At 48.5% G+C, this 15,786-nt stretch overlaps 2 protein-coding genes across 2 annotated transcripts in view; one reads left to right on the top strand and one right to left on the bottom strand.

Annotated features, from left to right (window-relative positions):
• Nucleotides 1-615: 615 nt before the first annotated feature.
• DUSP4 (dual specificity phosphatase 4) lies at nucleotides 616-5,228 on the top strand. Its single transcript, XM_034065009.1, has 4 exons — nucleotides 616-1,073; nucleotides 3,608-3,744; nucleotides 4,135-4,354; nucleotides 4,560-5,228. Exons 1-4 carry the CDS (start codon nucleotides 683-685, stop codon nucleotides 4,943-4,945), a joined length of 1,134 nt encoding a protein of 377 aa, XP_033920900.1. The 5' UTR covers nucleotides 616-682; the 3' UTR covers nucleotides 4,946-5,228.
• A 960-nt stretch (nucleotides 5,229-6,188) lies between these two features.
• Nucleotides 6,189-15,786, bottom strand: part of TNKS (tankyrase) — a 136,409-nt gene continuing 126,811 nt past the window's right edge. The window contains exons 24-27 of the mRNA XM_034064612.1: nucleotides 14,960-15,065; nucleotides 13,927-14,113; nucleotides 13,008-13,164; nucleotides 6,189-11,210 (exon numbers count right to left, since the gene is read on the bottom strand). Of these exons, the coding sequence (XP_033920503.1) occupies nucleotides 11,124-11,210; nucleotides 13,008-13,164; nucleotides 13,927-14,113; nucleotides 14,960-15,065 (537 nt within the window). The 3' untranslated portion in view covers nucleotides 6,189-11,123. The remainder of the gene's footprint in view (nucleotides 11,211-13,007; nucleotides 13,165-13,926; nucleotides 14,114-14,959; nucleotides 15,066-15,786) is intronic.

The raw sequence follows: 15,786 nt of genomic DNA, 5'->3' as shown, positions 1-15,786 counted from the left end.
TAGAATCATAGAATAGTTAGGGTTGGAAAGCACCTTAAGATCATCTACTTCCAACCCCCCTGCCATGGGAGTATATACAGTATATACATGGGAGTATATACAGTACAGAATGAGCTGCAGAGCTCCCTGCTTGGTGCTAGCCAGCCCAGCCCGGACAGCAGCAAAGAGACAAAGCAGGACACACACCCGTGCGCAGCGCGTTCCTGGCTACGCGTGTGCCCTACAGCTCGTGTACGCACACGTGTGTACCCTGCAGCCCGTGCATACATGCGCACACCCAGCGGGGTATCGGGGTGACACCGAGCACGGTAACGGCGCGGCGGCACCACTCATTCTCCCCCTCCCCCCCCTCAACTCCTTGCTCCATTCACAAACCGAGGGGAAACATGGCCGGAGGTTTTCCTTTTTGTGAATGGGAGGCGGTGACGTCACCGGCGCGCGCGCCCCTTCGCCCCGCCCCGCCCATTCATCCCGCTCCGCTGTCCCCGCGGCGCGGGATGAATGGGCGGGGCGGGGCGAAGGGGCGGGCGCGCGCGCGCTCCCCCCACCCCCCCCACCTCGGGGTAGTAAAGGCTCCGCCGTCCGCCGCGCGCGGGGGTGCGCGAGCGGCACCGGCAGCCGTTCCCCCCCCTCCCCTTCCTCCTCCTCCTCCCTCTCCCTCACTGCCGGTCCCAGCCCCGCCATGGTGGCTACGGAGGGTCTACGGGAGATGGAGGGCAGCGCGCTGCGGCGGCTGGTGTGCCGCGAAGAGGCCGGCGGCGGCGGCGGCCGGTGCCTGGTGTTGGACTGCCGTCCGTTCCTGGCTCACAGCGCCGGGCACATCCGCGGCGCGCTGAACGTGCGGTGCAACACGATCGTGCGCCGCCGGGCGAAGGGCTCCGTGAGCCTGGAGCAGATCCTGCCGGCCGAGGGGGACGTGCGCGCGCGGCTGCGCGCGGGGCTCTACGCCGCCGTCGTGGTGTACGACGAGCGCAGCCCGCGCGCCGAGGCCCTGCGCGAGGACAGCACCGTGGCGCTCGTGGTGCGCGCGCTCCGCCGCGACACGGCGCGCGCCGACATCCGCCTCCTCGCAGGTATCGGGGGGGGGGGTCTGGGTATCGTGATAGTGGGGGTGGGGGGGGGGTCCCCGAGGTACCGTGCGCGGGTTGGGCAGAGCGGCGGCCACAGCGGGGAGCGGGATGCGAACCCCGTTGGAAGCGTGTGTGTGTGTATGGGATCCCCCTCCTTGTGCCCCTTTGCAGCGGGCAGAGCGCTCCCCGCATGCCTCTGTGTTCGCTCCCTTTGCGACCGGAGCTTTACCCCCGGCGCGCTCTGAGCGCCGGTATTTGGTGAATGAAGTGCTGCGAGTGGTTGTGAGAATTGCCGGGAGGTGGTGGAGGGGAGGGGATGCGCGGCTGGGGCTCCTGCGTGAGCTCTGTGGGGGCTTTCTTCTTTGTTTATAGCCTGAGAGTTAATTTATCCCTTGGTTTACTTACAGCAGGGGTGAGGATGTGTATGCAGAGTAGCAAATGCATTAGGAAGGTTGATAGATGGGGAGCTGGCACTTGTGTTGTACTAGGCACAGTAAAACCAGCAGGAGCTGTTCCAAGGATGAGATACGATGTGCTGCTGCGGGAGCGCCGGCACAGCGAGGGCTGGCTCGGGAACACACTCTCTAGTCCTTCGCCATGAGCCGTCGTGGTGCTGGGGGCCATGCCTGTGTTAGGAAACACTGGCTGTGCTTCAGGGGTGGCCTTGGACAGCTGTGGGCTTCTGGTGTCCCTGGGGCAGGGTGCCTGGGGTTTCCAGCCCTTTACTTTTGAGGAATGGGCTCACACAGACTCAGTCTTGGCACAGGAGACTTCTTCCTTCCTTACCACAGAGCCAAGATGGTTGGGCTTTCACAGGAGCCGTGCTAGCCCAGCACTGTGTGGGTCTGAGTGCAGATGTATCCGGTGCAGGTCACAGTGAAGACCTCTGTGTGTTTTGTGTAGATCAGCGTGCGGCCAGGCTCCCTGTAGAACTGCTTTGCTGGGTGCTGCTGGGCCATGGGCACCAGCATGGCATGGCTCCTGTGTCAGGCAGGGCCCACATGCACTGCCGGCAGCTGCACACCACTGGATGGAGCAGCTGGATGTGGTGCTTGGCCAAACAGGCATTAGAGCTGATAAGGGTACATTGAAGAGATGCCCCTTTGTTTGAAAGAGTCGGTTTGTTTTTCCGAGGAAGAAGGTGTGCACACATCACCCTATGCAGCTCAAGATGGTGTGATGACCACCCGAGAGGGATGCATGTGGCAGATCCAGGGATTTGGGGATCAGACCTCCGATGTGTAGCAGAGGCACTTGGTTTTGGGTGCTCTTCCAAACTGAACCAGTAGGACCGCAAAGGGATGTCAGGTCCTGGAAGCAGAGCCTCTGCAAACTGTCCTGCTCCTGTGGGAGAGACAATGCAAATCCAGGGATACACACGCGTGTTCCCGTTTCAAGGTGCCAGAGCCCTTCCTTGTGTAGGGGGATGATACCTGGAAGGACGCTGGGATACGGACAATGTCTGTCTCTAGTTGCTTAGGGATTCCTGGGCTGCTTCGCTGCGGACACTTACATCCGCTGGTGTTGCGACTGTCTTCTTCAGGGCAGTCTCAGAGCTAAGGCTGGGTAAGGAACATGTGTCCTTGTGTGTGTGTGCTCTGGCAAGCCCGAATGCAGGCACAGGACCTGCAGTTGGGGTGAGCCTTCAGGAGCCATCCTGGGAATCAGGGCTTGGTCTAGTGAGATTCCTGTGGTGGTAGTTCAATACCTGATTTCCGTTGGTTTTAAGGGTCAAGGTCAGACTCCCCAAGGATGCCAGGAGTTTTGATTCGATTTGAATGGGAGAAGGAAATGGCACCTGAAGTGTTTATTTGCAGCCAACACGACAGTGTCTCTGACCTGGGAAGCCAGTGGGGTTTGCACTTGTTTTACCTCTGTTAGGAAGACCTGAGGTCACCTTTGCTTATCCCCATGGCAGCGGGTCAGGGGAGAGCTGGGCTTTCACAGGACACTCGCCTGTTCAGCTCACACCTGTGCCCTTGAGAGGCAATGGGCACCTCTCTGGAGAGCTGCTTTGCTGTGGCATTAGCTTCACTGTACCTGGCCAGTGCCAGGGCTCCCCGACCCATTGGTTTTGGTGAGCTCTGGGCTGGAGGGTCAAGCTGGGAAAGCTGGAGACCTCCCTGTGCTTTGCAGCAGGATGACGTATCTGAGGAAGTTGGGAACTGAACAGTCCTTGGCCTAGGAGCAGCTCTTCCCATTGAAGTCAGAGGATGCTCACATCAGATCCCCTCTCCATCGTCTTTGATGGCTTCGGTCTGGGGTTTTGGCTAGCAGTGTATAGGGGACTAAACCTGAGAACAGAGACTTTGAGGCAGCCAAGAGCATCGCGAAGTTCTTGGAGCTCTGTTTCCAAGGGAGTGGTGGGGCCTTAAGGATTCCCCCTGTGCTGCCAGGAGCCTACTTGCGCATCCTGGGGCAGGAGACCACTCTCCATCACTGCAGCATCATCTAGTGGCGAAGGGCATGGAGGGATGCGTCAGCTCCAGCTCCGGTGCTCTGCAGTGGGATAATGTTTCGTGCCTCTCTCTTTGCAGGGGGTTACGAGCGCTTCTCCTCGGAGTACCCCGAGTTCTGTGCAAAAACCAAGTCCCTGAGCAATGTGTCACCCCCCACCAGTGCTGAGACCCTGGATTTGGGCTGTAGTTCCTGTGGGACCCCTTTTCATGACCAGGTATGTTCAGAAGCCTGGTGCTCAGCTCTTTTGATGGCTCCTTCCAGAATTCCAACCTGGTCCTGCTGGAGTCTCAATCTCCCCCTGATTCCTGCAGAGCCAGAGCCTGCCTTCCTTTCCTCTGCATGGTGGTCCTCTCGATCCCAGGGTGTTTGTGCTTCCTGGCAAACTGACAAGCCCAGGTCCTGTTAACCACCCTGGAACAGGATGAGGAGGGGGAGGGCTGGAACGGGTTTAGCAGCCCAGAAGAGCAGCCTCTGCTCCCTGTTTCCAGGGCCTGGATCAGGTGCCAGGTTCCTGTGCTGCTCAAGGCCTCCAAGCCATCTGGATGTGTCTTGCCCACCGCTGTCTCCTGGTCACCCCCACAGCTGTTGTTTTCCTCTGTGACAGGGTGGCCCTGTGGAAATCCTTCCCTTCCTCTACCTTGGCAGTGCCTACCACGCTGCCCGGCGGGACATGCTCGATGCTCTGGGCATCACAGCCCTGCTGAACGTCTCCTCAGACTGCCCCAACCACTTCGAGGGGCTCTACCAGTACAAGTGTATTCCGGTGGAGGATAACCACAAAGCCGACATCAGCTCCTGGTTCATGGAGGCAATTGAGTACATTGGTGAGTGCTTGTGTCTGTGTGTGTTTTGCTGGGAGGGGGGTTCCTGCCTTGAAGACCAGGAGGGCCCGAGGGGCCTGGGGTCCAGGGGGTTCCAAGCCAGTTGTTGCTGTGGTGGGAGGGAGGTCAGCACCTCCTACGGGTCTGGCGAGGGGTTGGGCTGTGTTGGAAGGGCCATGGTCTCACCTCTCGTGCCATTGCCCTCCAGACTCAGTGAAGGAGTGCTGTGGCCGGGTCCTAGTCCACTGCCAGGCTGGTATCTCCCGCTCAGCCACTATCTGCCTGGCTTACCTGATGATGAAGAAGCGCGTCAAGCTGGAGGAGGCCTTCGAGTTCGTGAAGCAGCGCAGGAGCATCATCTCCCCTAACTTCAGCTTCATGGGGCAGCTGCTGCAGTTCGAGTCGCAGGTGTTGGCCACCTCGTACACAGTGGAAGCCGTCAGCCCCTCGGGGAAGCTGCGGGAGCGGGGCAAGGCCACCTCCACACCCACCTCTCCGTTTGTCTTCAGCTTCCCGGTCTCGGTCGGTGTCCACGCCACCCCCAGCAGCCTCCCCTACCTGCACAGCCCCATCACCACGTCACCCAGCTGTTAGCTCAGGGGCTGAGGCCAGCCAGGCAGAGAGGGCTGGGCATGGAGCGGGTCAGGAGGGCATGGAGCCCTGTGATGCTAAAGCAATAGTGCTGGACACTGCCATTCACCCTGGACTCGATGTCTTCTTTTCGTAGGGAAATTTCTTACCTCATCTTGGTTTTTTTGCTTTGTAATTTTATGTTTTGAAAGCATGAAAGTTGTAAAAGCCACAAATCCTGATACTGTCCAGGCTCTTTGGGGAAGGAAAACAATGGCATACTGGGTCCTCAAGTGCCTGGTCTTCATCTCTTTCCATCCCTATTTGGTTGTCTTCTTTTTAAAAAGAAAGATACAGCTCCCCTTCACCCCATACTTCTGCCCCTAGCTCATCCGGGTTGAAAAGGGAGAACACCCTCCTTTGGTTGTGCAGCTGTCCTCCCCCTTGCACAAAGAGACATGGGTGTGTGGTGGGTGCTGCTGACCTGAGCCAGTTACCCTGGGTGAGGAGCGGAGTTGCAGGCAGGGCCTTGGGGCAAGCAGGAGTGGTGGCACAGGGCTGCCTGCAGTCAGCCTCAGCCCTGCCAGTGCCTATGGAAGTGATGCAGGAGCTGGGAGGGAAACCAGCTGAGCCCATTCCTGTGGCTGGGAGGGGGTTAGGACAGGGAGATGCAGTCTTAAATGACTTTTATTTCTTGCCTCTGTGTGTCCCTGGTTCCTACAAAACTGAGGTCCAGTTCCTGTGGCTTAGAGATGAGCACGAAAGCGTGAGGGCAGCAGTCTGGGCTGCTTCTGATTACTCTCTCTGGTTTCCTCCCCATCCATCACACTGCTGCTCTTCCAAAAAAGGCAGGATGGGATGTGGGTGTAATGGAAGAGAAAAGCAGCCGGGTGGAGGAAAGGCTGGCCCAGAGACATCCATCCCCCACCTTCAATCTTCCTCCAGCCCTTCTCCACCTGATCTGGGTGGTGTTCACCTGTGCAACACTGCTGCAGCCTGCGGTCCAAGCCTGGAGAATGCCTCATCCTCAACCCCCCTGGAGCCGTGTTTCCCCCAGTCCCATCTAGCACAAGAGATGCCTGTGTGGCTGATGTACATATGTATGGTTTGTTCCCTTTTTATTTTCTAGAAATTAACTTTTTATTTATTGCCTGAGGGAGGGAGAAAACAAACTGTTTGGAGAAAATAAAAATAAACCTGTTTTCAACAGTTGTGGCTGGAGCAGGTTTGTGCTAAAGCCAAGAGAGAATGGCAGCTTCTACAGAGCAACTGTTAAAAATGTATTTATTGAATTTTAAACTAGTACAAGTATTGCAGATCAGACATTTAGCCAAGCACATTTATAGATCAAACTCGGTTGTTACAGAGATGTTACCTAAAGTCCACCGCGTAGGTAGGCTGAGAACCTGCCCATCGTCTTCTTTGAGAGAGAAGGTAAAGGAGGAAATAAATAAATGATAACCCAGTCCCAGGTAATTGGCAACCAAGAGAGGAAACACGCAGGGCTAGTAATGGAAACAAGTTATACAAAGAAAGGTCTAAAAACTCAACGCCCAGGTACACTGTCATCTACGCTGGCAGAGAAAGCAACTGAAAGAAGATGCACAAGCTCATGGGACCGCGGCACAGAAACATCCCCACTTCGATGTCCAGAGCTGAAGCAAGTTCTGCAGCTGTTAAGGAGGAAGTGTCAGAATTACCGTGTGATGCAGGGACTCTAATGGCCTGTATTAGTAATTAACAGAACCAACATTACAAATTGCCTCCAACAGGATCAGTAGGACAGAAACACGTATCAAAACCAGTCAGATAATATGACCTGACAAGCATATGTATTAGTGTAATGGGAAATGCATCTGTTTCTCATGTCCCCTACTGGTTCCTGGGCTCATTCACCTCACTTCAGAAGTTGCAACATTTGCCGTCTCCTGGTCCTCTAGGTTTCACAGGTGGGAACACTGCCACTCCCTGAAAGATGAGGAGAGCGTGCTCTGGGCTGTGCCAAAGCCACCATCTCTGATCATCAATAGATTCAAGTCTGTGGTGGTTCACAGGCCACTCACTACCCAAGGCTAGAACTGGATCTGTACTTATCCACATCTTCCCCAGCAGTGCTGCAGCATAGCTTAAAACGTCTGAAGCATGCATCAGACCTTCGGCTTCTGAGAAAGTCTAGCACTGTTCAAACCTGTTTTGTGTTTGGACCCTTCCTTTTACCCATCTTTCTAAATACTCTGGGTAATTTCTCTTAAGAGTTCCATATGGAAATTCTAGGCAATGCAAATACTGTGCAGGAGCCTGTACTGCACTGCAGGGATGCAGGAGTCTCTCACGAGAAGATCTGCTGCTGTCTTTAGTTCCTGCAGGCCAGCAGTGGCATGTGTTAGCATCCCTCAAACACATCTTGCATTCACAGCGAGCAGACATCTCCTCTAACCTATAATAAACAGTATGATCAGCTGGTTTCCAGAGCCAAAGAAGCACCCTTCTCCAGAAGCTACTCTATCCCCTGTACCATATGCCTCTTCTGTGTCTGCTTCCCACCAAAGCCAGGAATGCAGAACATTTCATGGGGCTTTCTTTTTGCTTAAGTCAGTGTTGAGTTTAGGTTTGGGGTACTCCTGCTATCAATAAGCACAGTATAAAAGTTTGCAGGCAAAATAAATTCCTGCTGCATAATGCAATGGGATTCCATGGCATCACATGCAAACATTCAAAACAAAGGTTAGGAAAACACATTGCTCATTCCTTGGACTACAGACCAATAGTGACTGCAAATGGTGGAAGTAGCACAAGAGGTTTGTAACAGTCTCTGTGGAGCTGGGATCAGAATAGATGGCAGATAAAAATAAGGGTGAGAAAATAAGATACAATAAGGTATTGTACTCTCTGCTTTTAATCCTAACAAGTTTTGTTGACAGCATTCAGACTGCTGGGTCACTCTGCACCAGGTACCTGATTCATCTGTCTCATGGAAACAATGTCAGCAATGGAGAGCAGAACCCTCCATTCTTTGCTACATGATGAAGTTTCTTTCTGTTTGCCTATTAAGGTCCTGACATTTCAAAACACTGCTTCAAAGGGACATGGGCAAAACTCAACAGGCCTGAGAGAGACAACTGCCCTTTTCCCAGCAGACACCATGCCCTGTCCCAGGGGGAATAACTTTCTGGAGCCAAGTGAGAGGTGCCCAGGCTCTTAAGCCTATGAGATTGCTTAGCCCAGAATGTTCTTGCATCCTCAGCTCCTCCTGTGCCTCCACTGGTGACTCAATCCTGCAAATGAACAACTGGTGAGCAGGGGACTGCCCTTCTCAGGAAGTCAGAAAACCATTTCTCAGGAGACAGCAGCTGCCTGGTTACAGGGGCATGCCTTTTTTAAGGTCCCATTCTCTAGAATTAGGAAGCATCACATTAACTCCCTTGGCTGAAGCAGCACAATCTGTACCATTAACAACCTGCCAAATGCAGCTCTACCACCAAAACCATCACCAGCTTTCTCACGGGTAACTTTGATACTGATGGGCAGATCCTCACTTTGAAACTGTAAGAGGAGGTACAACACCATATGCCAGGAGAGGCAGATGCTACTCCCGCACAGGTTTCTACGACACACAGACGCATCATCAGGCCTGGGTATTCCTCTGTGTCTGGTCACAAACAGACAGGAGATCACATCATTACAAGACAAAAACCACTGCAAAACGATTTCCTCACACAGCACCTTTACTCTGCACAGAACATCGGGTACGTTAACACTGGCAGTTCAAAGATACTGGACAGTATTTTTATCCTCTAGAAGTTCAAGGCTGCAGAAGAAATCCAGACTAGCCATTAGTTCAATCAGCACACAGGAAACAACAAGCAAGAACAGAATCCGGTGCGGGCTTGGTGGGGGTTTTCTGGTTTTAGGTTTGTTCGTGTTTTTGAAAGATGTAAAGCTTTTAACTTCCACACCCACATGAACCATTTTGCTCACCGAAGCAGCACAACTGTTTCACCATTTAAAACTATGTCTAACTGGGGATGGTGAGCAAACACGCACTCTCACTGCTATCTGAAACCCTAGTGTAGATAGGCACATCTCCCCACTCCATTATTAGCTAAGTTAAAAACAAACCCCAAACTTTAATGATGAATACAAAGCTTCAAAGCCTAGTGGTGATCTCTGCAATCCTAACACTATTAAACAAGTAGCCAAAATACAAGCACCCAATTTCATCAATGAAATTTGATTAAAAGGACAACTAGGCTAGAGCCTGGCTTGGACTTCAAAGCTACATATTTAATTAGGTCACAAAATGAAGCGAGAACTGTAGATCCACTGCCAGCTCAGGAAAAGTAAACCCCAAAGTTCAAGGATTTGTTGGAATATTGCTATTTCTAAGGTTTTCTCTAAAGAGAATTACAAACAGATGATGTGCCGGTAGCCATATTGCACTAAATGACTGATTTTACAGTGGGTGAAGTTCCTCTGTGAGGATAGCTTGCTTCAGCATTAATGTCTTCATGTTAAAACTGAAATCGTGCGTCTTAATGCTGAAAGCGAAAAGCTCTTCAGGTTTAAGTTTGTTTTATCCAAACACATCTGCAAACTCCCGCTTATGGGGAGCACATCCATTTTTATAAACTAAAAGCACGCTATTCTGTCATTTCCTTGCTTTAAGGGGGTAACACCTGAATGCATGAACTGGATCATCAGATACCAAACGGTGCTGGTTGATAGGAAAACATACGGCATGTTGTGTTGAAAGGAGCATCTTTTTCTCCAGTCGTTACGTGCTCAACGCTGAAGCACATCTCCTGGTATTGGTTGGTAAGAAAAAAAGTGAACACGGCTCGATTTTCAGCCTTCTCTGAAGCTGTTAAAACAACAGTAACAAAAAGTCTGTTCCTACTTCTGTTAAATGCATACCCTCCATGAGGGGGACTTCTGAAACTGTTTGATGCTGTGCTATGCAATGCTTAAAAATAACTTTCTCTTACCCAGTGAAATCAACCTGGGAACTCGTGGGGAAGGGGACTCGAGTCAATAAATCCTAGCTTTGTTCTCTGGTATACCTGCAAAGAAAGCCACTTGCCCACTGGTGTTTTAAAAGTTCATTCTCATCAAAATGTAAAATCGATATTTAAAAAAATTACTATTTTTTGTAAATCCCTTAAACTCTTCATCTGTGATGTCACACGCAAAGGTGTGACACAAAGCTGCTATAATACACTCTCCATGACCAGTCTGAAACCCATTTACTGGGTCTCATATCACAGAGGGACATGAACCAGATATGCCTTCATGCATGCAATCTTCTGACTTTTCACCTGCTATCTCCCAGCAAAACCATGCGCCCCTGGAACCGGAGAACGTTTCACAGACTTCATGTACTTTATAGAAGCCTTATAAAATGTTCTTTTAGAGATGCCAGCAGAGGGCATTGACCTGCTTTATGAAGTTGTTCTTCCAAGCCCAAGAGCTGGTTTTACCCTTGCAAACACTTCCTAGGGCTTCCCCCAGAAAACTCACACAGACAAAGCAGTGAACTGACACGATTTGTTTCCACTCTAAAGCTACACTCACTCATATTATTGTTTGCTCAGAGGTGTGCAAAAAAACCCTATATTGAAGAACTGGACCTAGCCCCTTCTCAGATTAAATTCATATTGCATTGTTAACAATTTTAGTCAACTTGACTTTGTGCAAAATATCTTTAAGAAGGTTCTGGCTCAACTTCAGAATACAAAAGGAAAATAAATAGTTGAGTAGGATCTCTTGAAAACATAAAATGAATGGTGTATGCTGAAAAGAAAGTTATGGGCTTAATGCAATTTGTCTGCAAATAAAATAACTAGAATAGTAGTGTCTGAAATTTTAACATGTGAGATGGCACTGATAAAGATTTCTGTTTGCACAATAATGTTCCCAAAGTCTAGATCCAAACAACGTTATTTTACACAAAGTAACTGCAGAGACTAGGAGCCTGAGATATGTTATTAAAAGGCAGTCCCTTGTAAACTTTCCTCAAAAGGAACAGTAGCAGTTGAGTAGGCAAGAGTTACTCATATCATATTCATCAAGACAGCAATGCTTCATAAAAGACATACAGCTTATTTCCAGGTTGTTAACAATTTTATATGATACTGATTTTCTGAAACACGCATCCATCCAGTCCAAGATTGAAGTCACATCCTTCTTCACTGCTCTGTAGCTACTAGGTCTTTTGCTCTGCTGCTGTTGCTGTCTGTGAGGGAGCTTCTGGCTTCACAATCTGGTACGTAATGAGATATTCTGGGTAAGCCTGAAAGTAAGGCAAGAAAGAAAAATCACTGTTTTATGCTAGGGTATGCTCAGCAAGTGCATGTGCTGGATTTCATAAAATAGTGATCAGGAAGGACACTGCAAGAAATCAGCTCAGTGTTCTTAGAGTGCAAAAGAAAAAGCAGATTTCAAGCCTAACCAGCACTAAGGGGGAACTGCTTAATGCAGTTAATACCTTTGGTAATGCACTAGCATAAAGAAAGATGTTTTTTTCCATGAAGACACTGCCGGAAATTGTGTGCGTAACAGGAATTCACAGTCAGAGTTACTCTTCTTGTTAGCTAATCCTATAGGTCAGTCAGTGCTTGTAAGTTACTCAGAAATCTCAGATGATCAACATCTAAAATGCTGACTTGCCACGTGATGAAAATATCTTTACTGGCAGTAAAATACTTAGCACATCCAAAACATGTAGCCCAGTCATCTGTCCAGGGTTTTCTGAAGACAGCTAAAGTTGCTGGAGGGCAGGGCCCCACCATTCAGAAAGAGCCAGACAAACGAGAGGAGACTGGGTAAACAGAAGCCTCAAGAAATCCAGCAAGGGCAAATGCAGCTTGGATGAAGTCCTTATAGTAACATCACAGGATGGGAAGCAGTTCTGCTGAAAAGGTGCTGGGTAACCTTGTGTGACAGTAAGCTAAAGCGGAATCAAGTGTGTCCAGGCAGCAATGAAGGCTACCAGCATCATGTTGTATATCAACAGCAGTGTAGCCAATTAACCAAGTGTAGCAGTTATTGCCACTTATCCAGTACTCACTTGAACACATCTAGACAACTGTATACAAGTTTTAGGCCTTCCAGTACAAGAAATTTGTCAACAAGCTGAAGCCGAGCTCAGCAAAGGACCAATAAGATAGTCAGCAGGAGAGAGCACAGGATGGGTTTGTTCAGTTCAGAAAAGGAAAGGCTCTGTGGGACCTCATAGCAATCTTCTGGTCATATATGGAAGGCTACTGAAAAAAAAAAGAGCCAGACTCTTTTCTTAGCTGTGGAGCAGGAGAATGAGATTAATGAAAACACAGGAGGTTCCTACTGGATTTTTTTACTGAGGATAATTAAGCACAGGAACAAGCTGCTGAAGGATGCTGTAAAACACTGTTCTCTGAGGGTCTCTGAGACCTGTGTGGTTCAAGAAAGCCCTCAGCAATCTGGTCTGAATTGAGTGTGAACAAGAGGCTGGCCTAGGTGACCTTGCCAAGGTTCTTTCCAGCCTGAACTTGATATATAGTCCTGGAGCCATCCAAAGGAGGAAGCAAACAACTTTTCTAGACTAAAGGTCTAGCTTATTATCTGAGTTATTCAGATTAAAAATCAGCTCCCAAAGATTGCTTTGCTTTCAGCTGCCATTTAAGGGTAGTGTCTGGCAGCCAGTGACACTGCCATTGCTGGGAATCTACAGGTAAAAAGCCTCAAATCCTCAATATATACAAGAGACCCAGAAATTCACTGTTCTTATTACTGCAGTAATGCCAGTAAAACACAATGGGAGAAACAGTGCCTACTGAGAGAAAACTACAACTCTTAATAGACTCTAGCAGTGCTGCACAGGAGGAATTAGGCAATTCTGCACGGTGTAAATGAGAGCTGCTCAGTGGATAGACATAGCATTTTCTGGCGTGATACAGTTCACTGATTATTTCCACATTTAAATGGAAAACAAGCCTACAAATAATAAATCTAATCAACCTGGCTTTCACAGCAAAGTTGGTATGGAAACCAATCATTCCCTCTCTGAGCTCTTTGCCCTTGCAAACCCAGTCCTTGCAAACCTACATACCTGTTCTCCTCTATAGATAACATATTCAGCGTATGCAAGTCCATTCACGCTTGGCCTGCCAATAACAGAATGGTGCCCTGGAGGGGCATGAGCCATTTTCATTGTGCTGAACTGAAGAAAGGATTTTCCAAGGGTCACTCTGCAGAAGAGCATTTGTCTAAAATGAAAAGAGAAAACATAATTTTCATATATCTTACTAGGAGTTGCATGCTTCCAGAATGATTTCAAACTTGAGCTTATTTCATCACAACTAATTTCTCAAGGCTTTTTGGAGAAACACTTGTAGAAACCAGTTCTAAGGCTGTATAAAACCTGTCACACACAAACAAAAAAGTCTTTCTTGACATGCAGAAGGGAAAACACACACTTTGTTCTTTGTTTGGCCTTCAAATGAAGGCCTCTCCTAATTCATTTTATATAAAGCTGTTGAGATATGAAGTTGTGTTCCTACCAGCACAGTATGGGCAGGTGTCAAAGTGCAAAAAGCACATCGATCTGCTCCAGTACAAAACAAAGCTGTGATTAAGTCCCGTTCAGCACCTCCAAAATTATCTGATCCATGGTACACTATACTGCTGACCACCACTCTGCACTGCATTTTTGTTCTGATAGTGCCTGGAGTGTAATTGCTATTTTCATCTGACGCTTCATTTTCAAATTTGCTGTTTCAGGCCTCTTTCCTGAGCCACAATTCACTTTGATTTATCCTCACTGTATGCTTAGATGTAATCTTTGACCTTTCTGTGTGACTTGCTGTGTTTATAACCTTTTATGTTTAGTCTTGACAAATGGAAAACTGCATTTTTCCTGCCATGACCAAGCTCAAGTGGCTGTTCTTTCCCTGCAATTCACCCTGTGCCAGGATCATAAAAACCAGGACACCCAGAATTATGCGTAGGGAACTCTGCTGTACTCATACCTGTGGCAGATATAACAGGACCTGTCTTTGTGTGTGGGACAGCCTGTTCCTCCCCCTATCCCATACACATATTGGTTGCTTTTTGAGGAGTTCTCAGCGAAGTAAATGCCAGCTCCAAACATTCCTCCAATGTATGCATGTCTTTCATCAAATCCTTTGTGAATGATAGCATTAATAAAAGGAGACCCTAGAACAGAAATGACATAAAATTATACATACTCTTTAAGCTCTATCATAATACAGGACTCTGTCAAGAGGAGCTTGTCTGCCTCAAATAGACCATTAAATACCAGAAAGCATACTCAGTCGGCTGGAAGGGGGTGATACCCAGCAGGATGCAGTGATGTGTGGGATTTATCGTTATATACCAAGATCCCACGTGTGACTCATATTTCTTACTCATTTTCCAGATCTCATTAAATGGCTTTCCCCCCACTCACATTTCAGTGCAATTTATCTTGTCAATGCACACCTTCTCCAGCAGTCAGTACTGATTAAGATGGGGTAAGGTATTAGGACAATCATATCCAAAACCAATTTCCTATGCGGAATCACAGAAAGATCTAGGGCAGAAGGACCCTCAGGCAACTGTCATTTATAGGCACTTCTGGATGCTTCTAGAGAACATCTGTCTGAAACTCATGGTTGGTTTTGATTCCTTACCCTGATGGTTGCCTGAAGCACCAGAGTAAAATGCTTTTACTGTGTGTTGCTCCCCTCTTTTAGGAGATATTCTTTCTCATAGCAATGTAATATCCTCCCAGCAGCTTTACGGGAAATGACTAAGACATAGCTTTCAAAAAACTTTTTTGTTTTTCTTTTGAAAGAAAGAAAAAGTATTTTTTTCTCTATTGTAGCTTTTCAGATTGCAGTAACCACACAGACCAACGTCACCACCCCCACACCCTTGCATCTCCAATGTACAACTACTGTGCAGGATGGTGACACAGCAGCGCTAACACTGCCTGTGGGTCCTTGGAGGCTTTTTTTTTTGTTAAATACCGGTACTTATGAATAGAGATCAATTCCTTACCATGAAACAACATGCGCTCATTGTGATGATTATGATTCTCCTCTGAGACCTCCTTCTGCCTGTGACAGAATCTCTCCCGCAACTTCTTGTTCACGACCTTTTGAATCTGCAGCGGTACAACAGGCCCAACCATACTTGAATTAGAATTGAAATGGAATGTACTTTGACAGAGTTTGCATAAACTCAACAGGGAAATGGAGTAAGACATATGAACAATATAAACAAACCCCATGGCTGCTCTGCACGCAAGGCTCAAGCCTTTCAAACAAGTTGGTAGCACACATTTAAAAGGGGTTAAAGCTACTGTGAAAGGGCAGCCAAGAGTTCTCAGGTTTAAGGAAGGCCTTCAGGCTCTGTCCCTCAGAGCTTGTAATACCACCAAGACCTACAAACTGCCTGAAACTCCTTCCATCTCTGCTTTGAGCTCTGTTGAATAATCTGGGCCAGCTTTCTGAACCCTGCTGTCTGGCTTAGGTTGAATTTTTTATGAAAAGAAACAACTGCTGAAGAAAGAAATTAGGAGATACGCTGTTTAATCTACCTCGAGATAGGGTTCCAGCCATGTGCTCTAATACCACTGTGGTTTCTTATAAAGGACTTTATCTTTGGTTGGGAGTAGGATGGAAGTAGAGGTTATGTCAGATGCACGATCTACTGGGCCAATTGCAAAGGTTCTGCAGAAGCTCACTTTTCAAGCAGCTAGGTAGCAGGGTGCTCAGGAACTGAGTTCTGTTCTGATACCCTCTATTTCCTCCTCCGTGCAAAAAGGAGCAAGTGTACTCTTCCTCAGAAATACAACAGTCCATTTTCTGATACGCCAGGGCTTT

The sequence above is a fragment of the Melopsittacus undulatus genome, chromosome 7 (assembly GCF_012275295.1).
Source record: "Melopsittacus undulatus isolate bMelUnd1 chromosome 7, bMelUnd1.mat.Z, whole genome shotgun sequence".
In the NCBI taxonomy this organism is placed as follows: Eukaryota; Metazoa; Chordata; class Aves; order Psittaciformes; family Psittaculidae; genus Melopsittacus; species Melopsittacus undulatus.
The sequence above is the reverse complement of the archived record's forward strand: the minus strand, read 5'-3'. Positions and strand labels throughout refer to the sequence as shown.

Bases quoted from the DNA above. Each gene is read 5' to 3' on its own strand.
- DUSP4 (XM_034065009.1), top strand. From the start codon at position 683: ATGGTGGCTACGGAGGGTCTACGGGAGATGGAGGGCAGCGCGCTGCGG. The intron at 3,745-4,134 runs GTATGTTCAGAA...CCTCTGTGACAG, and splicing joins GGACCCCTTTTCATGACCAG to GGTGGCCCTGTGGAAATCCT. The intron at 4,355-4,559 runs GTGAGTGCTTGT...ATTGCCCTCCAG, and splicing joins GGAGGCAATTGAGTACATTG to ACTCAGTGAAGGAGTGCTGT.